General features: G+C 39.9%; 5 protein-coding genes across 5 annotated transcripts; 4 read left to right on the forward strand and 1 right to left on the reverse strand.

Moving 5' to 3' along the window:
* Positions 1-1889: 1889 nt before the first annotated feature.
* On the reverse strand, positions 1890-6088 carry LOC120264292 (putative disease resistance protein RGA3). Its single transcript, XM_039272092.1, is given in 2 exon segments — positions 1890-4193; positions 4196-6088. Coding segments are annotated over 2 exon segments (3273 nt in total). The 5' UTR covers positions 5336-6088; the 3' UTR covers positions 1890-2060.
* Positions 6089-7456: 1368 nt separating this feature from the next.
* On the forward strand, positions 7457-8653 carry LOC120264557 (UPF0481 protein At3g47200-like). Its single transcript, XM_039272380.1, has one exon. It carries the CDS (start codon positions 7586-7588, stop codon positions 8582-8584), a length of 999 nt encoding a protein of 332 aa, XP_039128314.1. The 5' UTR covers positions 7457-7585; the 3' UTR covers positions 8585-8653.
* A 6949-nt stretch (positions 8654-15602) lies between these two features.
* On the forward strand, positions 15603-17316 carry LOC120264741 (UPF0481 protein At3g47200-like). Its single transcript, XM_039272565.1, has one exon. It carries the CDS (start codon positions 15807-15809, stop codon positions 17283-17285), a length of 1479 nt encoding a protein of 492 aa, XP_039128499.1. The 5' UTR covers positions 15603-15806; the 3' UTR covers positions 17286-17316.
* A 168-nt stretch (positions 17317-17484) lies between these two features.
* Positions 17485-18534, forward strand: LOC120264699 (disease resistance protein RGA2-like). The gene has a single exon (XM_039272520.1). The coding sequence runs from the start codon at positions 17485-17487 to the stop codon at positions 18532-18534; it is 1050 nt and encodes a 349-aa protein (XP_039128454.1).
* A 28-nt stretch (positions 18535-18562) lies between these two features.
* On the forward strand, positions 18563-22873 carry LOC120264740 (putative disease resistance protein RGA3). Its single transcript, XM_039272564.1, has one exon. It carries the CDS (start codon positions 18591-18593, stop codon positions 21231-21233), a length of 2643 nt encoding a protein of 880 aa, XP_039128498.1. The 5' UTR covers positions 18563-18590; the 3' UTR covers positions 21234-22873.
* The last annotated feature ends 6 nt before the right edge of the window (positions 22874-22879 follow it).

The raw sequence follows: 22879 nt of genomic DNA on the forward strand, positions 1-22879 counted from the left end.
TTTTGTTCAATAACAGACGCCCATGGAGGATCCTAATCAGATAGCACGACGAGCTCGTGCAATTATGGCTCAGGAGTTCACTAGAAGGGCGGCTATGAATGCCCAAGCATCAAACAATGATAACACTTAGACTGATCAAATCGCTGAAGAAAAAGTTGTTGTTCCTTCTGACCTGGTTACTGCGAATAATGACAACCAATTAAATGAAGATGAGCAGATAACGTCAAGGTGGTCTAGTCTTAGAAGACTTTTTCTTTATATTAAAAAAACAAGTGTTTTAGGCACATCAACAGAATTAGAACCAGAGAAAATTCCTTTGTTAAGTAATTATCAGTAACAAATTTAATGCCTTTTTGCAGTATTGTCACTATTATTTTGGAGCAGATTGGCAAGCAACAGCTCAATCTGCAATTGAGTTTAATGCTTTTGTTGATTAATCCGGGATGGAAAACAATGTTGAGCATTCAACTCCAGTGTTAACATTGTACTGTTACAGATCTAATCCTAATATTGTAGACATACAAGCTACAGTTAACCCTGCGAACAAATTTAATGCCTTTTTGCAGTATAGACCAGGAACTTGCTTTTCCTTCTTTTTGTAGCATAGTTTATGTATACATTCAAGTCAATGGTCAACTTCAACAGAGAAGGCATCACTGCACCAGACAAATTTATTTATTTATTTATTTTTTTTTGCCAAGATGAGTGGCCTAGCCGCTAAGAAAGGCAGGGTCGTGTACAAATTTCGGCGGAGCAAGTGAGAACGGGGCCCATGCACACATGGGCGCTGAAACCACTCACACACAATCATTATTTACACTCTCAGAAATGCACCCTCATCTAAAATTCGAACTCTTACCACTTGTGAAGGGTTTTATTGAGGACTTGACTACCAATAGATCACTTGGTCGTTGGTCACTGCATCAGACATTTTGGACCAGTCTTCACCAACAATGTGCTTAAGCCTCCAAAAGTCTATGACATACAGTTCTTTAAGGAAGGGAATGATTGCAAGTTAATCATGCAGGGATTGAGGATTGTCACACTCATAAATATGTAGTTAATTTAGTGATACAGGACGATGGAGAGCCCATTGTTCATACGTTTTCAAGCCATGCCAAATGAATGTACTTAACTAAATGTTCCCACTTGCAAGATGCATGGTGAGTCTATTTAACAGTTTTCTAATGAGCATTATAGTTGAGATCTGATTGATCTCCAGAGTTTACTAGGGCAACAGATAAGTATCTATTATAAGCCAGAGGCGATTCTGAGTGAATATGGGGGCTCTAGACAAAATTCATAATAAATTTTTTAAAATTATTTTTATTAAATAATAATTTTTAGAATAAAAATAAAAAATATAAATCATTATTGACAATTATAATAAATAAAATATTGACATTGCTCATGCTTCTCAGGGGTCAAAAATATATTCAAAGAAATTTTTTTTAGATTATGATGTTTTTTGTTATTTTGTTAGTACTCGTATTCTATAATCGACAAATTTATGCACAGACGGAGGTGTGTGGCGAGTAACCAGCAGCGACATTTGCTCTGAATTACAAACCTCTTGCATTATGGAATATGATGATAAACAGGGACCAATTCTGTATGACAATTATGTCCATTTTACAACAGTGGTGTCAAATTGTTTGTTTTGTTTGTTTACTGGTGTCCATGAACTTCAGGTTTTCTATCTTCTTTATACTGACATTCAAGTAGTTATCCACAATACTGTGATTGCCTGAGAATGTGTCCTGCTGTCCTCTGGAGAAAAGAGATTTTCAAAAAAAAGAAAAACAACAACAACAACAACAACAAAAGTATGCAAAACACTGCTTGAATTTTTTTACTGCATATGGTGTGGACATATGGCTTCTACAAGACCAAATCAATCTAAGAACAAAAAAAAAAGACATACCAATGAAAAAAAAAAAAACAAAAGTGAAAGCTTAGAACCAATGCAGGCCTTAGTATAACACTCTGATCATGCTTTTCTTTATTTTTTTACTTAAAGTGAAATCATAGTTTGAACATTTAACAAGTGTAGTTTACAATTAGAAACTGGCATCCCAATCTAATAGAGCAGATTCAGAAAGGTACTCATCAGCGGAAGCTGTCTCAGATAATGTCTCATCCTTAACATTCCGTCCATCAACTTCAATGTAGAAGATATGAGAGATCTTGGGCCAATCTTCACCTTCCTTTTTGCATCTCTGCTTCAAACGGCGGCAATCTTTGATAACCAGTATCATCAGGGAGGCCGGCAGACCCATATCCGGCATGGACTGAATACTACTGCATTCAGTTATAAATAACTCCTCAAGTGAAGGAATGAGTGCAAGGTCATGAGGCAGAGACAGAAGCTCATCGCAGTTATGAATATACAGCCGCTTGAGGGAAGTGAGGCAATTTAAACACTCCATCTCTTTCGGAAACATTACTAGATCTTCGCAATTCATGAATTTCAGTTCATGCAGTGAGGTGAGCCTGCTTAGCAGCTCTAAGCTCATCATCTTCAGTGAGCTGTTGTCAATCTCCAAAAATTCAAGAACCATTGGAGCACTATCAGAGGATGATGAACATGCAATCAAATTCAGGCAGCCAGTGATCTTCAAAGATTTGAGCGACACAAGAGCTTGAAGTCCAAGATTTACTAACCATTCACAGTCCACAATTTCTAACTGCTTTAGTGACTTCAAGTGTTGCAGCAGTTCCCAGGGGAGTGATGTCAATACAGGGTGTTTGGGAAGTTGATCTTCCTCTCTGTCTGGCATGCCTTTGATCACCATCGATGTTAGAGAATGAAGGTTTGTCATACTCATGAAGAATAAATCATTGATCAGAGCTGCCGATTTAATGACTTTGAAATCAATGAGAGATGAAGGAAGAGTAGCACTGTCATTTTTACTTGGCTTGTATCTGAGTTTTGGGCAATTTCCAATGCGCAAGGTCTTCAATGACATAAGAGCAGAGAAACCATGTTCTGGCAAATAAACAAGCTCATCACAGTCTTGAATAACTAAGTTATGAAGAGCTTGCAAGTAGCACTGTGATTGATGTTCTAGTAGTCCCGCTTGCAGTGTGGTCAATCTTTCACAAGAAGAGATGTGCAGTGATGCAAGTGATGAATAAGATGTCGAACTTTTGATTTGCTGCAAAATGGGAAGAGTAAACAGCCCCACCATATTCAACCTTATTGCTTCGAGTGTTAGAGGGAGTGGGATTATTCCAATCAAGCTAGAGCATCTACTCATGTCTAGTATTTGAAGACAAGGAAACAGTTGGGCATCATCATCTTCATTCTTTAGACCGACATGCCGAAGTACAGGCAATCCCTCAACTCGAAATGTCTTTAAGATCTTTAGCTGCCCAATAAGTAAAAGTTCCCAATTTCGACACTCAAATATCTCTAAAGTTTCTAGGTTTGAGAGTGATCCATCTTTCAACCAGGTTGGAAGCTTAGTTCCACCATTGCTCCTTATAGTGAGCTCTTTGAGATTTATATGGGGTTTAAGACCTTCAATGACTGCATCATTTGATTCTATAGGATGTCCAGGATGTCCATCCCATGAAAAGTAATCCAAAGACCAGTTTAACTCCAACTTCATGAGATGCTCTTTCTCACTCAATTTGGCTTCCTTGGCTTCTTCCTCGCTATGCACATTCTTAAGTTGAGAAATGCAAAGTTCCCCATGGAGTTGTGTCAGGTACTTTAGCTCTTCTATCTTGTGTCCATCTTCATTTGAGACTATGAACTCCTTCAACTCCTGTAGGGATGTGAGCTTTCCGAGCTTATATATCTCTCCACAGTTGTCTGCTTTCAGGTGCCTTAAGTTGATCAAATTTGATATGCAACGGGGCATCTCTTGAAGAGAAGGAGGTTCGTCACTCAGCTTCAAAGTCTGCAAATTGGACAGGCTACACAGCTCTTCTGGTACTGCAGCAACAGATGTCTTCGAAAGGTCAAGATATCTGAGTAGTTTCAAATTGCCAATTGATTTGTGCAAATCTTCTAAACTTGTGTCACTCAAACATAACACTCTGATGCATTTCAACTTTGAGAACAAAACATCATAATCAAAATTAGAACTTATTGTTGTGCGATAAAAAAGAAGTGTGCGTACATTATCCAGCATGCTTGAATCAGAAATTTCAGCCATGTCCAGGTTGTCAGCCTGTATTGTTAAATGCCGCACCTTCTTCTTGTTCTTGTTCTTGTTCTTCTTTTTTTCTTATTACTATTGCAGGGCATCGTGGCTGATGATAGGCAAAGGGATTCATTCAAAGTAATGAACACAGCTAAGTCATAAATCGAGCTATGCATAATGTACTTGTCTTCAGAGCTGTGCAAGGGCTTCGGTTGAGCATAATCAACACTGAATTCAGTTCTTGAATAAAATATCAGCTCATACATATCAGATTTATCTCCAGAACTCAATCTCTGCAAAAAGGACATCTGCAACAGATAGTCAAAATACTCACTTCCTAAATCCTCCATTCTTGTCCCTTGGACAGCTTGAATAAGGCCCTGAGCCACCCACATTTGGACTAAGCTTTCCTTGTCGAACTTATGATCTCTAGGGAACACAGAGCAGTATGCGAGGCATTGCTTGATGTGCGGTGGCAGATACTGATAACTTAACCACAAGGCAGCAGGAATACCATACAATAATAATTCATTGGGGTTAGACTTCCAAACATCAGCATTTAAGATCATCTTCCATTCATCAAGCTCAATGTTTGAGTGCAGTAGACATCCTACCATCCTAATTGCAAGTGGCAACCCATCCAACTTGGTCACAATCTCCATGCCAACTTCTTCCAACTCTGCTACATTCTCAATGGATGACAGCTGATTAAGACATGAAGATTCTCTAAAAAAAGACCAAGAGTCTTCAGATGACAGGCCCTTCAAATGATGTAGGAATGATGGCAATCTCTTCTTGCTCACAAACTCTTCTATTTGTGTGGTTATGATAACCTTGTTGCCACTCAGTCCATACTCCAAGTTCTTGCACAGCTCCTCCCAGTCAAGTTTTTCATTGCGAACATCATCAAGAACAAGCAAGAATCTGTTTTCTGCTAATCTACCCTTCAATATATCAAGTATTTGATCCATTTCAAGGTTGTCACGCAAAGGAAACCCAGCTGCAGACACTCCTATGGACTTCAAAAGCCTCTCCGTATCATAGATTTCAGATGCAGTAACCCACATTCTAAGCTTAAAATGACTAGCAACATTCTGATCATAATAAACAACATGGGCAAGGGTCGTCTTACCGACACCTCCTCTGCCAACAATGGAAATGAGAGAAGATTCTTCTGTCATCGAAAAGTTGCATCAGCATCTCTTTATCCTCATCCCTTCCAAACACTGCTACTGCTTCCGCCATTGCATGTCTTGTGTTTCCAACTTTGATTTTTGGTTGGTGACAGAGATGGTGAGGTTGTTTCTTCACCAATCTTGGTATTCTTCTCTGAATATCTTTGATCATGAGTTGCAGTTGTTGAGTAGGATTATCGGAGCTGGATAGACCAGCACAACAGAGAATGTGACATCGATGACGATGGACTAGAACTTCCATGCTTGCATTCACATCATTGAGAGACAATAAATCAAGGCAGTGATCAGCATCAAGAGCAACATCTTTGAGCTCACAGAGCCAAGATCCAACTGCCTTGCTTTTTTTGTATGGTTTCTCCTCAGCAGCTTCAAGTACGGAGCGTTGAATTGCTAGCAAACCCTTTAACAATCTCTGGAGTTCCTGCTTGATGGTAGTTGGAAGCTCACTTGTTGCAACAGTGGCTTGTAACCTCTCACATAATCCTAAAAGGAAGGCTGACACCACTGATCCACCTTCTTCCATGATCTCCAAACCAAAGAAACGAGCAACTTCAATCGAGTGGGCTCTTTGGCTCCCAAAACACATAAAACTAAACAAAACAAAAAAATAAAATAAAATAAAAACTAAAACTTTTAATGGAGTGGTCGATTCCTCTCTTGGATGCTAATCCAAGAACTAGTTCTTTCTTTTGTAGAGGTCTTCTTAGGTGTAGAACTACTTATCTTTCTAGTATAAAAGCTTATAATGGAGTGGTCGATTCCTCTCATGGATGCTACTCCAAGGACTAGTTCTTTCTTTTGTAAAAGTCTTCTCAAGTGTAGAACTACTATTCTTTCTAGTATTAAAAGCTTATTATTTTTTTATTTATTTATTTTTTTCTGAAAAAACTGGACAAACTACAGTGAGATAAGATAAAGAGAAAAATACTGAGATATCACGAAGTGATACGTAATCGATACTCAAAATACAAAACAGAGGAACAACACGCCTCCTCGAGCTCACAACATCGAGGAGAGTCAGCCCGTGGACATATCGTGGCCTCCCGCCATCCCAATCATTTCCCACTAGATCCAAGAAAATCCGTGCTACGACGCATTTGAGCCCATGTGCCTCCGGTTTTTGCTTTTAACACTGCCTATAGAACATCAAACCACGAAAGGAGCATATGATTAATCTTCAAGTACAAAGCATGCACAGGCAGACAGTTAGAATTAAATATGCAATCATTCTGAGCAATCCAGATATTTCACAGTAAAGTTTTAACAACAAGGTCAGTTAAGACCATACTAGAAGGTCGCACCTCCAACCTCCACGAACACCAAATGTGACGTAAGGTTCTGTCTTCAACTTTCCACTTTATCTTTCATTTTACAATTAATTTGTGGTTTTTGTACTTTTTAAAAATAAATAAATAATCTCGTTGGCCTCCTCCGGGCACAAAAGTCTAAAAGCATCCTTTTATTAATTTTTTTCCCTTACTATGGAAGTTTAGAGGATAAGGCTCATTAAAACAGAGGGTAACACTAAATTAATATTTTTAAAAATAGATAAATTAAATGCATTAATATAGAAGAGAGGTACGAAAAACATAAAAACATGAAAGACAGAAAAAATCAAAGAGAGTCAAACAACAACAAACACAAAAACAACATCCACTAGCACTAAACTAATAGTACATGGAGACAGCTAGTACCCACTGCCTCTTAAATAAGTCTCCCAAATCAGCGCAAGGTTAGGCAAATCAGCAGAAGCTAAAGGCATTGACCTTTCAGCAACAGCCAGTGAAAGAGAAGGAGAGATGGCAGGAGTTAGAGATGCAGGCGAGATGGTGGTAGAGGTGGATCAATTGCTTTCAGTAATGGAGAAGAAGCTCAAGTCCTTTGAAAGCCAAACATCAGATAAGAAAGAAAAGTGCACCATCTACAGAGTAGTTCCATCTGTCCGACAAGATGACGGAGCTGCGTATGATCCAAAGATCATTTCTATCGGTCCATACCATCGGAATAACAATCAACTATTGCCAATGGAGGATGTCAAGTGGCAGTTCCTTCTCAGCCTCATTAATCGCCACAAAGACAATAAACTGGCCAGGTGGCTCAGAGTAGTCCGTGCTCATGAGCCCTTAGCTCGGAAACTATACTCTGAAAAGCTTGAGCTTGAGCCTGATGCCTTTGTTGAAATGTTGGTGCTTGATGGTTGTTTTATACTTGAGCTTATCACGAAGATGGTAAAGAATGAAGAAATCTTTGATGAGAACTGGAAAGTTGCCTCTCATTAGGAGTGATTTACTCCTGCTGGAAAATCAAATCCCCTTCTTCATCCTTCAGGCCTTGTTTGACTCCACTGTCATCCCGGGGATCTCTTTAGAGAATAAGGATGAGAGGCCACTGATAACTCTGCCTGATCTAGTTTTCATTTACATCACCAATGCAAGAAAGGACACCGCACCAAATATTGAAATACATCATTTGCTTCATCTGTTCCATATATCTCTCATGCCCAATACTGGGCCAAAAGAACCAAAGCCATTCTCTTACCTTGCTCTTTTACTCTATCTTTTTATGATGTTTAAAAGATTCATCTCTTATGTGTTCATTGGCTTACTGTCACTGATCCTCTGTTGCTTTCGGCGTTCAAGACCTCTGGCAGTAAAGAAGAAAAGCCAGAGGGCACCGAGAACAATACCCAGTGTCACTGAGCTGCAAGAAGCGGGTATCATGTTCAAGAGAAGAGAGGATGCTATATGTTACTTGGATGTGAAGTTCGAAAACAGCATTATGGAGATCCCCCAGCTCAGTATACAAGCAACCACAATATCAGAGTTTCGCAACCTCATAGCTTTTGAGCAATGCTGCCCGGGTTCTGGAAGCCACTTCACTAGTTATGCCATTTTCATGGACAACCTCATTAACACTCATATTGACGTTGCTGTTCTCCAGGACTGTGGCATTATTGAGAGCAAACTGGGGAGTTACAAGGATGTGGCAATTTTCTTCAATCAATTATGCAAGGGTGGGTACTTAGAGTATGAAAAGCATTATCTAGTGCAAGTGTTTAAGGATGTGAGAAATTTCTGCTCATCTGATCGCCATAGATGGAGAGCAATGCTGGTACATGATTATTTCAGCAATCCCTGGGCAATTATCTCTTTTATAGCAGCAGTTGTGCTCCTTGGCCTCACAATTGTTCAGACTGTATTTTCCATACTGGCATATGTTCACCCTCCTAATTAAATCTTTTAGTCTTGTCTGTTTGTGATTTCTGTTAAAAAATTTGCTTCTTCTACTTTTCAATTCTTATGAATTTGATGAATGTGCTAATTGATTTGGATCCCCTTATCTTTGACATGAGTGATGGTAGATGCATACTTCAGTTTTACTTTCTTTAATAGGACTATAGACTTTTGATACTGATAAGAACAACTCCCAAAACAGATGAGACACTCATAAATGTGTTTAACAAGCGGGTAACGTGTGTGCTACAGTGAGTTATAGTTGCTGTCCGCTGTGATGCTAAATTTATTTCCACTTTTTTTTGACAAGTAGCATAATAGGTGTCACTGTCCTGTGAACACAAGGTGGCTGCTGTGTTGTACTTTGATGTTCATAGCTTGCAATAATTGAATGTTGACATAGATTAATTAAATACCTGCAATAATTTAACACAAAATTATTATTTTTTTAAATAAAAAATTGGATAAACGACTTTATTTTTACAATGGACCGACCAGCATCAAGTAGAAGTTGGTAATTTAATACACAGGCGGCGTTGACCTTGACAACAAGAGTTTACTTTTTTTTTTTTTATTATTCTTCAATGGATTTAGGCTAGGAATCCTACTTAGTTAAACATGAATTTTTTCTTCTTTGAGAGCTCAAGAATTAATGATTTCCCAGTGGATGGTAAAATTGATTCTGTAGCTTTGGCTGGCTGTTTGAGCCCTCATGTGGATTGGAATAGATTGTCTAAATTAAGTTATTGTAGTAGAGTACTGTAGCATACGCAAGAGACCCTTAAGTTTTCGGCGAAGTCATGCGAGCGACATGCGACCCGCATGGAACCCGTATGGGTACTATAGTAACACGAAAGATTACTTAACTCTTCTTTCTCTCTTAGATCTACAGTGAAATCGGGAGAGTTTTTGAGAGAGGAAAGAAAGGAGAAAAGGGTTGCGGGCTAGATCTTCAAGATCCATCAAAGGGGAAAGGCTTGGAGACGTTCTAGAGCTTTGGATCTGAGCTTGAGAGCTCTAAGAAGAAGAAGAAGAGAATATACGTTTGTGCTCTTCTTTTTTATTCTTGTAAACCTAAGCTAGGGCTTGCAAGAAGGTGGGAAGTTGGCTAGGGCAAGTTGATTTTCTTCTTGTTGTGTGTTCTTCATTGCTTAAAGAAGGCATTTTGTTGATTGTATGCATCAATTTGCTAGATTAAGCTAGATTGTAGCTTAAGGGAGAGGAGCATGATCCGAAAAGACATGCGAAAGATGCTTAACAAAATATGAATAAAGTATGGTAGAACAACAGGAATTAATCAAACAACGATCTTGGCGATCCCACCTCCAAGCCATACCTAATTGATTATTTCATCAAGTAAACATAGAACCTGTAAACTTCACGTCCAAAAGATTATTAGAAGCATTGAAATCAGAAAACACGCGCGCTTTACAATTATAATAGTGGTGAGAACCACCCTGGAACTCATTTAAGGAAACAACAACATTAAAATCTCCGATAAGAATCCATTAAAAGTTTAAATTAGCCATACCTTACAATTCTTGCTAGACAAAGCGTTAATCTTAGATCCAAGAAGGATTGTAAACAATAGTAAGGATCCAGGACCCATCTTCCTCTGTGGTAACAACAAGATGCAAAGCATACCTGGTCTTAGCAATCGGAGTCACCTTGCCCAAATGATTTTGCCACAAGACAATAATCCCGCCAAAGTAACCTTCTGCCAAAATGGCAGCCCAAGCCCATTTCTTTTTGAGTTTGGATCAAAATTCGTTAATTCTATCATTATCAGCTCTAGTCTCCACCAAATAAAAGACAATCGGGTTGATTTTTCCTCATCATATACTTGATATGTGAGGTAGTATCCCTAGCCGATACTTTTCTACAATTCCAACACACAAGCTCAGTTAGTTCAGTAAACATAATAAACCAGAAGAGAGGAAAAAAAGCATGAAACATAGATTTCCAAAGAAGACAGATAAAAAACAAAAGCAAGACACAGAAAAGAAAGTCCCTAAAATAGAGAAACAGAATCACTAAGCGTCAATGCTGCCAGTATCTAGCCTCCCCTTTTTATGAGATGTTACCAAGGATTGAGGAACTCTGCAAACAAGAGCTTCTTTCCATAACCCAGTCTGATACTGATCAAGGGTTATGGAATCATCGGGTTCTTCTAGTTCTTCATATTATGACATTTCACTAACATCTCCTTCAGAATCATCCTCCTCAGACTCATTTCCTTCGGATCCACTCATTATAGGATCAGAGTTCTTTAGCGTTGGAGGGGGGGTGGAGGCAGGGGCGGGGTTCAAAACTCTAGCAACTAGATCAACTGTTAGCTTATGGGAAGTAAGAGAAGCTCCAGCATTTGAACTCTCTTCCTGCCCATCAAAGATCCGAAGCCTAGGGGAGGAGCATGATCTTAGATGGGATTCTTCAACTTGTCCTTAGAACTCACCACAGCCTTGGAACTCGATCCAGGATCTGGCGTAAAGCTGACGCCATCACACAAGGAAGGAGAAGGATCCATGCCCGTTGAGATTTCCATATCTTAGATAGTGGACAGGGTCTCATCACAATAAACACACTGCGCCATAACAATAATGGGATCCATAAGCTGGGGTCTGTTCCCAATGTGGTTGCCCCTACCTTTGAATATAGTGCCTCCACGTGGTGAGCGAGCGGATGCAGCATGGAGAGACGTGGCATTAGGAAAATCACTACTAGTATTAGTTGAGATCGCATGTGTTGCATGTGATCTTGGTCTCTTGGCACCACCACTGGCACCATCATGACCTCCACCACGGCCCCTTCTTCGTGAAACCATCATCCAGGGGCCAAAATCAGTCTCCATCTTATCCTTATGCTGTTTCGGCAAGCTTTTGTATTCTGGTGGTTGAGGGTCAATCCCTGCCTCTAGGCCATTGTTCGGGGAGACCAAGGTCGTCCTAACCTCCATCCTTTATTGATCATTGGGATTAGTACAAGGGGGTGGATAAGAACAACCCTGATTCTCCGATCTCCGATGGCTGCAGGAATTTGACCCATGACTGACCATCCCACAGAAAAAGCAAAACGTAGGAAGTTTTCCATAAAGAATAACTACAAACACCCGATGTTTATCGTTTCCAATCTAGTCAGTGTCTTGGCCAAGTCAATCTCCACACAAATGCGAGCATACTTGGATCTAGACAAAGAAAGCTGAAATTATCAATCTAAGTAAATGACCCAAAGACACTGAAATAGTTTCCAGAGTTTCCTCATCCTAGAATTCCACTGGGAGGTTGTGTAGTTGCACCCAAGTGACAACAGAGGATAACTTTGAGAACACCTGCTCAAAGTATGGTTGCCAAGGCACAAGTTGCAAAATGACTCCATTCACAGCTTAGGGTTCTTCGAACAAGAGCTTTTGCATTACTTCATAGGTTTCAATCTAGAGAAAAGATATCCATTGGGTAAATTAGACATATGAATCACACCAAAATTGCTCCATCTGGTAAGCAAAACTATCTTGACTTGGTCAAACTGGGGTAGTTTCCCAAAGAACTTGCCAAATAGGGAGTGTTGGAAGTGGAGGCGAGCTCTAGCTATGGCATCACCATCAATGCGGATGAACTCTAAAGTGTTGGCCTTCAGTTTGTTCAAGGCTGGACCGTCAACTAGCGGGGAAGGGTTAGGATGATTTTTGGCTGCAGTAGCTATCTCCACCCAAGAACGAGGAGAAGTAGAGGGTTATCCCCCACTTGCCATGCCAAAGGGGGCGGGGAGAGAGAGAGAGAGAGAGAGAGAGAGAGAGAGAGAGACGAAGATAGTAGTCGAAGAAGAAGAGAGAAGGCGCTCAAGAACCTTAGGAGAGCATGAACCAAAGGCAAGCAGTTTCAAATCTGATAGAAGGATATTTTTGGACTTTATTTCTCCAGCCACCCTATTATCTTTCTCTGGTCTTTGTCCTTGTGTTTGACTGTTCTACTCGCATGCCATTTGATAATTGCCATGAGTGATTGATGAGTATAATTTACATTCAATATATAAACCTTCTTTAACTCATAATAATTAAATTTGAATTATTTTGAACCAATTTTACTCTTAATCTTATTGTTATTGAATTGTAGGAAAGAAAGATAATGATTTGAAGGAAGAACATGTAAAAAGCACAAAATTGGAGAAAGAAGAGCAAAGTTTCAACAAAGAGGGAACAAGCAAAACAGATTGTATAGCGCCTAGGCGCTAGCATGCAGCGCTTAGGTGCTACAACATCAAGAGTTGCAAAATAGAAACTATAGCTCCTAGGCTCTACCCCGATTTTTATGTTATAAAAGGGGCTAGGGTTGAGACGAAAAGAGGAGAAATTGTGGAGATCAAGAGGCCGGGAGTGAAGATTCGGCGCGGATTCATTGACTAGGCTTTAGTTTTTATTTTTTCTTTGTTTATTTGATTATGAACCTTATTTATATGTCGAACTTTGCAATTATTATGTTCTAAATACTTTTTCTAGGGCTATGATGTAGCTAGACTAAGAAAACCTAGATTCATCTTTGTTTAATTTAATTGATGCTTGTTTCAAGACTATGATGGATATTTTAATCTATGCTTAATACTTGTGATTGCATGATTAGTAATTTGATTTGAGACCGAGAGGTGATAATTAAATTAGGTCTTAGTTGAAATATCGTACCATCATCATAAGATAGAGATATTTATGAGGTCGTATGCATCATTATAAATTTCTAGAGCTTAATGAGTTCTATAGGTTCACAGTTATCTCAGAGATGAAGTTAACTTATTTAGTGGAATATGCTATTGATGCTTGAGAAAGATCAATATGCAATTTAGGAAAATTTGATGACAACATAAGAAACAAACATTGATTGATTAAACTAGATTATCTAGGTGGAATTAGTCTAGGTGAACTCGGAAACCCTAGAATCTCTTGACATTGATTTCTTCTCATCTAACTATCTTTCTCTAGTCCTTGAATTAGATTTTCTAAATTAAATCTCTCCAATCTCATTAGTAAAGTAGAATTAGGGTTATTGATTTTGGTAATTAATAAACTCAATCCTCGTGGGACGATACTCTCTTATCATTATATTACTTGTTTACGATAGTGTACACTTGCTTTATATAAATCACAACCAATAGTGATGGTAAAGGCATACTCTTGTTTACTTTAATCTTTAATGGGACTTTAGACTTTTGATACTAATAAGAATTACTCTCAAAAACAGATGAGACACTCATATATGTATGTTTTACGAGCGGCGGGCGTTTATTTGGGGGGAAGTGGTCTGACTTCCCCACTTCTGGTGTTTATTTTGGTTGAAAGTTACGGAAGTGACACTTCTCACACTTCCAATAGAAGTAGATTTTAAACTAAACCCACTTTAGTATTTTTTTACTGAAGTGGGAGAAGTGAGTCAATTTATAAAAACTCACTTTTTTTTTTACTTCTAAAGTTATTTTTGAATTCATTGAACTTCACCCATCACCTAAATTCTCCGGTTCTATTATCACATTATGACAAATGAGCACCAAAAGTACTAGAAGTGATATCACTCCCTCCACTTCAGGGAAGTGACACTTCCCTCACTTCCCCACTTCAGATCACTTTCCCCGAAATGAACGCCCAATGTATGTGCTATAGTGAGTTATAACTGTTGTCCATTGTGACCAATAGGTGCTGAGGAAACCCATTGTCTATTGTGAACACAAGGTAGATGCTCTGTTCTGGTATAAAGTCCATAGTTTGCAATAATTTATTTTTAAAGAAAAGTGGATGAACTATAAGTGCATTGCAAAAAAACAAGGGGGAGATAGGATATAAAAAAGACAAAGGCCACAACAAAAAAAGTAGAGCCCGGGTCACTAGTAGTGAAGCTTGGGAAAAAGACAAAACAATAGAAAGAACACATAAAGAGGACTGGAGGAGGAAAAGGGGATCATCCAAGAGATGGATGATGCGGTTCAACACTAGCTAAGGAGGTGCCATCAGAGAGGAAGCAGTTGGTTCACTGGTTGGAGTGGGTTAGTGATGTCAAACGGGCTGGCCCGGCCCGGCACGGCCAGGGCCCCTACGACCCACGCACTATGCGTGCTCGGGCCGGCATGGCCCGTCTAGAAATCGTGCCGGGTCAGCACGGCCCGCCAACCACCAAGGTTGGCCCAGCACGTGGCCCGACCCGGTTATATTATATTTATATTTTTTATTTTGAACCCTAAAAATATAAAAAATACCCTAAATTTGCTAAAAAAATATAAAAAAATATCATAAAATTCAAAAACATAGAACTAAATGCCTTATTGACTAAAAAAACAAAAAATATACCAAAAAAATTAAAAAAATAGAAAAAAACTCGTATTTGGCGTGCTAGCCACGTAGTTCGAACAGGGTCACGGATCGCCTAGCCCACTTGCTGCAAAACCCTTAGTCCAAAGACGGCCCAGGGGTTTGGGCAGTGCCTAGCCCTGAGACACGATCTATAGCACCGTGTTTGGGCCAAGCACGACCCAACTCGTGCACGGCCCGTTTGACACCACTAGAGTGGGTGGTTCAAGTTGAGTTTAGGCACATGTTTTCCGCAAAAACAAGGCTACGTTTAATCTTATGGAGTGAGTCCTCGAGATGTGGTCTTGTTGCACATGGGGCTGCGGTGTCGTTGGTGGGGCTTCTACTTTTTAAGGGCCGGCACGGCCCGTTTGACACCACTAGAGTAGGTAGTTCAAAGCTGAGTTTAGGCACATGTTTTCCGTAAAAATAATGCTACGTTTAATCTTACGGAGTGAGTCCTCGAGATGTGGTCTTGTTGCATATGGGGCTGCGATGTCGTTGGTGGGGGCTTCTACTCTTTAAGGTTTGAGGGAGATCTAGAAGTAAGCCTGGATTCACGTTCCAGTAAGAAGACAAATTTTTGGGTCTTTCACTGCCAGGGCAGCTGGGGACAAGTACAACAATTGAATGCAATAATTGAAGATGAAATTAATTCTTCTTAAATTAAAAATTGAACAAACCACATTACTTTTATAAAGGACCATTATTACTAATTAAAGATGTTCTAATCCATGTGGTCCATCTTCTTCTTTTTTAGAAATGGACCTAGCAGCATCAACTGCAAGTTGGCATACAACTGAAGGCAGCATTAACTTTGACGACAAGAACTTAGCTTTCATTGTCTTGATTCTTCAACGGATTTAGGCTAAGAACGAGATATAGTTTGAGGAAACCAGAGATGGCGGTGGCAGCGGAGATAGTGTTGGAGATGGACCCATTGTTGGATTCCATCAAGGAGAAGCTCCAGGTTATCGGAAGCCAAACAGGTGAAGTGGAAGAGCCATGCACCATCTATCGAGTAGTCCCATCGATTCGTGGAGAAGAAGGAGCTGCCTTCGACCCCAAGATCATCTCCATTGGTCCTTTCCACAGAAACAAGAAGCATCTCTTGCCAATGGAGGATATCAAATGGTGCTACCTGCACAAACTTCTTAGTCGAGTTCAGGAGAACACATTGGAGAAGTTGCTGGGAGTTGTCCGTGCTCAAGCTCCCCAAGCTCGGAAAATGTACTCAGAGAAGCTTTGTCTGGAACCTGATGCTTTTGTCAAGATGTTGTTGCTTGATGGTTGTTTTATTGTTGAGTTTCTTGTCAGGTTTCTCTTTGAAGAGAACCATGGTCAACTCTCGGATACTAACTGGAAGATGCCTCTTGTGAGGAGTGATCTCTTATTGCTTGAAAATCAAATTCCTTTCTTCATTCTACAATCCTTATTTGACTCCTCAGTTGCCTCATTGTTTGATTTGAAGAACCAAAATGAGCCTCCCATCACTTTAAAGGAGCTCGCTCTTAGTTATGTTACTCTTGGGAGGCTAGAAACATTGCCAGAGCCAGTGAACAATGTCAAAATACATCACTTGCTTCATTTGTTTCAAATTTCTCTTACTCCGAACCCCGCATTGGGTGGGCCTCAACCATTCTCGTGCATGAAGATTTTGATGCAATTTCTGAGGAAGTGTAAGAGATTCATCATTGATCTAATTATTTGGTCACTCTCCATTTGCCTTTGTTGCTTCGCTGTCTTTCGGCGTCATTCTTATCTTCTGCCAAGCAAGCGAGATAGTTCAAGGGCCCCAAGAACAATACCCAGCGCCACAGAGCTCCAAGAAGCAGGGATAATATTCAAAAAAAGGAAGATGAATCAAGAGATGCAGAATATGTGTTATTTGGATGTGAAATTTGAAGATGGCATCATGGAGATTCCATGTGTTCCCATACAAGCAATGACTATCTCATTGTTCCATAATCTCATAGCCTTTGAGCAATGCTACCCCAACTCAGGCAGCCACTTCACTAGTTATGCTGCTCTCATGGACAACCTCATCAACACACCAATGGATGTTGCTGTTCTTCGAGATTGTGGTATTATTGAAAGCAAATTGGGCAGTGACAATGAGGTGGCTATCTTCTTCAACCAGTTATGTAAGGGTGGGTATTTAGACTATGAAAATCATTATCTAGCAGAAGTGTTCAAAGATGTGAGAAAATTCAGCTCATCTAGTGGTCATAGATGGAGAGCAATGTTGGTTCGTGATTATTTCAGCAATCCCTGGGCTATCATTTCTTTTGCAGCAGCATTTGTTCTCCTTGGCCTCACAATTGTGCAGACTGTATTTTCCATTTTGACATATGTTTGCCCTCCTAAACAACCAACTTAATTTTAATGTATGCTATTTGTATCCTGTTACATGTACTATTTTACTTTCAACCAGTGAATTTTCTAGTCTTGTGGAATCAAAAGATGCCTCTGACTTTGCAACATCCTCTTGGAGGATCGTGTTGACCTTTTCCAAGATGACCACCAGCCGCAGTCAACTTCCTCATGTTTCAGCTTGGAGTTGAACCAAAGCTATGATCATGGGGGAAGGACAAGCAGTGGTCTCAGCCTTCATCCAGGGTCTCTGCAAAAGTTTACATACTTCTGTAGCTACAAGTGAGCTTTCATTGGCTGTCAAGAAGGAGCTTGGGAATCTCTTGCAGGCATTTCTTGCAATTGAACTAACTGTTCTTGAAGCTGCCGAGGAGAAGCTGAATAATAGCAAAGTGCTCATAACTTGGCTCCGTGATCTCAAAGAAGCTGCTTATGATGCTGATGACGTTCTTGAGAGGTTGGCTCTCACAGATCCGGAAGTCAATGATATGAAGGTCATGGTTCAACCCAGTTGTCTCATCCTCTCATGTACTTCCAGTTTACAGCACCCTGCTCAAAAGATGGTAGGCATGATCAAAGCTATTCGAACGAGAGTGGAAAAATTAGTGAAGAAGCAGCCAAAGAGGCTTGATCTTCAATTACCATCAAGCAGGTTGACTGGAAACACAGAGATCACATCATACCATCCCAAAGCAGATGAAGATACAGAGAAGATGATCCAGCTATTGACATCTGAAGAATCTTCTTCACATCCGGGCCTTTCCATCATTGCTATCGTTGGCCGGGGAGGTGTCGGGAAGACGACACTGGCACGAATTGTCTTTGATGAGCATAGAGTTGCCAGCCATTTCCAGCTTAAAGTGTGGGTCACTGCATCTGAAATGTATGATGCTGGGAGGCTGTTAAGATCAATTGGGGAGTCTGCTGCTGGATATCCTTTTCCAGATAGCTTCACCCTGGAAGAAATTGTTAACAATCTGAAGAATAGATTAGTGGGAAAGCGATACCTGCTTATTCTTGATGATGTCCGGAATGAAATACTCGGCTGGGAGATACTGCAGGAGAAATTGGAGGATGGACTAAGTGGAAGCAAGATTGTTATCACGACTGAGAATGAAGAGATTGCTAAGAAGATGAGATTGCCATTCTTGTTGTATCATCTGCAAGGTTTGTCTCATGAAGATTCCTGGTCTTTGTTCAAAGAATGCGCATTATCGCTTGATCAGGAGGCATGCCAGAATAGCAGAGAAACTTGAAGAAGTGGGAGTTGGAAATTGTGGCGAAGTTAAAAGGATTACCTCTGGCTGTCAGGATGATTGGTTGTCTCTTGTGCTTGAACTTCAATCTAAATGACTGGAATATGATCTTGAATGCTGATGTTTGGAAATATAAATCTGAAGACTTGTATGGCATCCCTGCTGCTTTGTGGTTAAGCTATCAACACTTGCCGCCTCACATCAAGCAGTGTTTCGGATACTGCTCTATTTTCCCTAGAGATCACAAGTTCGACAAACAAAGCACGGTACATATGTGGATTGCTCAGGGCCTTATTCAACCTCAGCAAGGGAAAGAAATGGAGGATTTGGGGAATGAGTACTTCGATTATCTTTTGAACAGGTCCTTCTTTCAGAGCTCAGGCTTTGGAGACAAGTCTGTCGAGTATGAGCTACTAATGTTTTCAAGGACGGAATTCAGTGTTGATTATACAAGGCCAAAATCCTCAGACACCTCCGAAGAGTACATAATGCATGGATTAATTCGTGACTTAGCTTTGTCCATCACTGCATATGAATCACTTTACCTATCACCTGTAACCAGGAATATGAAGAAGAATGTGCGTCATTTATCACTTCAGTCTGATAAGAATACCATTGCTGAAGTTCGGGACTTGGGCATGCTGTATAACCTGCGGACACTACTGTTATACAGAACAAAGAATTCCAGTTTTGATTATGATGCATTGTTCATGAACTTGAAATGCATCCGAGTGCTGTGTTTGAGTGACATTGGATTGAAAAACTTACCAAACTCAATTGGCAATTTGAAACAGCTCAGATGCCTGGATCTTACAAAGACATCAGTTGACACGGTTCCGCAAGTTCTGTGTAGCTTGCGCAATTTACAAACTTTGAAGCTGAGCATCTCTTCATCTTTTCTGCAGTCCTTACCTCGCAATATGTCAAATTTGATTAATTTGCGGCACTTGAAGGTAAATGGAAGTGATGAGATGTATAAGATTGGAAAACTCACATCATTGCAAGAGCTGGAGAAATTCACCGTACTAAATAAAGATGGGCACAGGATAGAAGAGCTCAAGAACATGAAACAGCTCCGGGGGAAGCTTTCCATTTCTCAACTTGAAAATGTGCACACCAAGGATGAAGCCCTGGAGGCCAAGTTGAATGAAAAAGAGCACATTGAAAAGCTAAATCTAGAATGGTCCTGGGACTACTCATGGGATGGAAGTGTTATAGAATCAAATCTTGCAGCTCTTGAAGGTCTAAGACCACATGCAAACCTAAAAGATCTCATTATTCGGAACAACTGTGGAGCAAAGATTCCAACTTGGTTGGAAGATGGTTCACTTTCAAGCCTTGAAACTTTAGAAATCCTTGATTGTCGAAAATGGGATCTTTCACTTCTTGGGCAGTTCAAGGGCTTAAAGATACTTAGATTGGATGGATTGCTCCAGACGCAGCCTGTTGATCTGCAGCATAACAGAGATTATGACCAGCTTTTTCCTTGTCTTTGCATAATAGACATGAGAAGATGCTCTAGCTTTATTGAAGTACCTCTAACGCTAGAAGCAATGCGACTGCACATGGTGAGGCTTCCGACGCTTCCCAGACTACATGAAAGCAGAAGCTCAACATCAAGTTCTTCACTTGCATCGCTGCAAATATCTGACTGTCAAAGATTGACAACTCTACAAGTGGGACTGCTAGCACACCAATCCCAGGGCCAACTCCAAGCTCTCCATAACTTAGTTATCCAAGCTTGTACTGAACTTGTTCACTTGCCAGATCACGGTTTCTCTGCACTTGTGTCTTTGAAGACCTTACGTATTGAAAATTGCCCAAAACTCAGGCACAAGCCAGTTGATAACAGTAGTGCTACTCTCCCTTCATCTCTAATTGATTTCAAAGTCATTAGATGTGCAGCTCTGACCAGCGATTCATTCTTCATTGATATGGGAAGGCTGCATTCCCTGAGGTCCATGGTGATTAAAGGTGAGCCAGCAGTTGACGAAGATCATCCTAGTGAACACCTTCCTGTCTTTACATCACTCCCTTGGGGTCTTCTGCAACACTTTAAGTCACTCAAAGAACTGCAAATTGTGGACTGTGAATGGTTAATAATGCTTGGACTCCCAGTTCTTGTGTCACTCAAACGCTTAAAGATTGCAAGCTGCCCGAGGTTGGCTGCTTGTTCATCGCCTTCAGATAAATCTCCAATGCTTCTTGAATATCTAGAGATTAAAGAGAGCTCCTTGCATATACTCAATGGCGAGCTACTACAGAGTCTCATCAATCTGCGGGAGTTAAAAATAATGGAGTGTGACGAACTAGAGAACTTTCCGAATGAGATGGAAGAGGGGCTTCCTTGCCTTGTCTCCCTCAAACGGCTATTCATACACCAATGCAGCAGACTCCAATCTTTGCCTTGTGAGCTTGCAACCATACCTTCTCTTGAAGAAGTATGCATAACAGAATGCGGCTCCATTCGATCCATACCCGAGAAAGGCCTTCCAGCCTCCCTGTTCATGTTGGTTATCAGAAACTGCCGTTATTTGAAGCAGAGATGCAAAAAGGATGGTGAAGATTGGTCCAAGATTTCTCATGTCTTCTACATCGAGATCGACAACCAGAATGTTAAGGAGGAGGCATTATCAGAGACGGGTTCCTCTGAAGAATACATCTCTGTGTCAACAATTTCAGATTGGGACTTTCCCTAGATTTTGCAAAAGTTATATACATGATAATGCTCACAACTACCCTTGTAAAGTCATGCTACATATGAATTTGATCAAAATCATTTGACAATATTGTTCTACTGTGTTTAAATTGTTTTGGTGGGAAGACATTCTCCCGCTTCTACAATGGATTGTATGAACATGATTCCAAGTATCACAATATTCAACTAGTCAAGATAACAGGCAACCAAAAAGCAAGATTTTATAATTGAAACGAAACCTTTTAGTGCTGAAAGGCTATATACTAGTGTCTAGTTGAGTTCAGGAAAGACCAAACTAAATAGAGATTACTAAACAGTTATAGAAACGGCATTCATGATCAAAGCATTGTCAATGGTAAAAATTTTGACAATAAATTAGTTTGAGTTGAATCTTAAGAGATCAATAACCATAAGCATCAGGATATAATATTTTAACAAATCAACAGGAAAGCAGTTTGAGATAATATTGTGCCTTAGTTGCTATAGTGCCCATGATATTCAGATAAAAAATCATGTGTTTATGAGATGTAATTTCAAGGCATAATAAAGCAGCGGTAGTTGCACATGTATTTTTAAATGGAGATGGCCAAGCAAACAGCAGCAGTATTGATTTTAGAAATCAATGAGCAGAAAGCTAACTGAAATTTGAGTTTAAACTGACAATAGTAATATAAAATCATGAAAGATTTAAGCTAATGTGAAGATAACCAATTTTATATTATAGCTGCAGTTACAATGAAAGGCATAAAAACAATATAATGGCTGAGCTATCATATCAAAAATAACAAGAGCGAGGTGGTGGCCAATTCCCACCACTGACCAATGGCTGCAAATACTGAATGAAACTGTAAAACAGTGCGCATTAGTGGATTTATTGCCAAATCATTGGAATGTAAATGATAAGTTTTAACCAGATTCAATAAGCATCAAACAGGAAGCAGTGTTTTCACAGAGGTTTAAAGATGGAAATCAGGATTATAGAGACTGATCAATGTGAAAGCATCAATAATAGTAAATCGCAGATGTTAGAGTCTCCCTAATAATATCTTCAGCCTATATCACAAGACACGGCATAATAACTAACATTACAAAGCCTTCTACTCAATAAAATTCAATCAAAATCTATAAATAGAGAAATATAATGCATCACAAATACCACATGCGTGATTAATTTTCATTAACAACCAGCTGATGAAAACTGTTTCAACGGCTTCCCTCCGCAAGCTATTCGGTGTCTCTTCCAGCCCTCAGTCATTAAGGGTTGTAGAAGATATTTGGAATGAAGAAGAAGAAGACGACTCACAGCAGATGACCGAGACAAAGATAGGCTTGCTTTCAACTTCTTGGGCCAAGAAGCTCACTCTAATATGCTATTTGATTCTTCAGCTCGCTATGCTTCCCATTCTCCCGCAAGTTCTACAAATGTCAGCATGTCTGCATGCCTCAGCTTTGGCAACTTGGCTGATGGCACTTGTCGCAAACCCAGATGGTACCAATGGGGCTTCACAGTTCCCCATTAATTGGCTGAGGTATATAAATAGAGAAATTGAACTGTGGCTCATCCTCAACTTCAGCTAAACTGGATTGAAATGCCCAAGTCTCAAGGTACTTTTAGTAGTTGCACACGAAAAAGAATAAAATATGCAA

This window comes from Dioscorea cayenensis, chromosome 7, assembly GCF_009730915.1.
Source record: "Dioscorea cayenensis subsp. rotundata cultivar TDr96_F1 chromosome 7, TDr96_F1_v2_PseudoChromosome.rev07_lg8_w22 25.fasta, whole genome shotgun sequence".
NCBI lineage: Eukaryota > Viridiplantae > Streptophyta > Magnoliopsida > Dioscoreales > Dioscoreaceae > Dioscorea > Dioscorea cayenensis.

Coding starts and splice junctions, on each gene's coding strand:
- LOC120264699 (XM_039272520.1), top strand. CDS start 17,485: ATGGGGGAAGGACAAGCAGTGGTCTCAGCCTTCATCCAGGGTCTCTGC.
- LOC120264740 (XM_039272564.1), top strand. CDS start 18,591: ATGATTGGTTGTCTCTTGTGCTTGAACTTCAATCTAAATGACTGGAAT.
- LOC120264557 (XM_039272380.1), top strand. CDS start 7,586: ATGAAGAAATCTTTGATGAGAACTGGAAAGTTGCCTCTCATTAGGAGT.
- LOC120264741 (XM_039272565.1), top strand. CDS start 15,807: ATGGCGGTGGCAGCGGAGATAGTGTTGGAGATGGACCCATTGTTGGAT.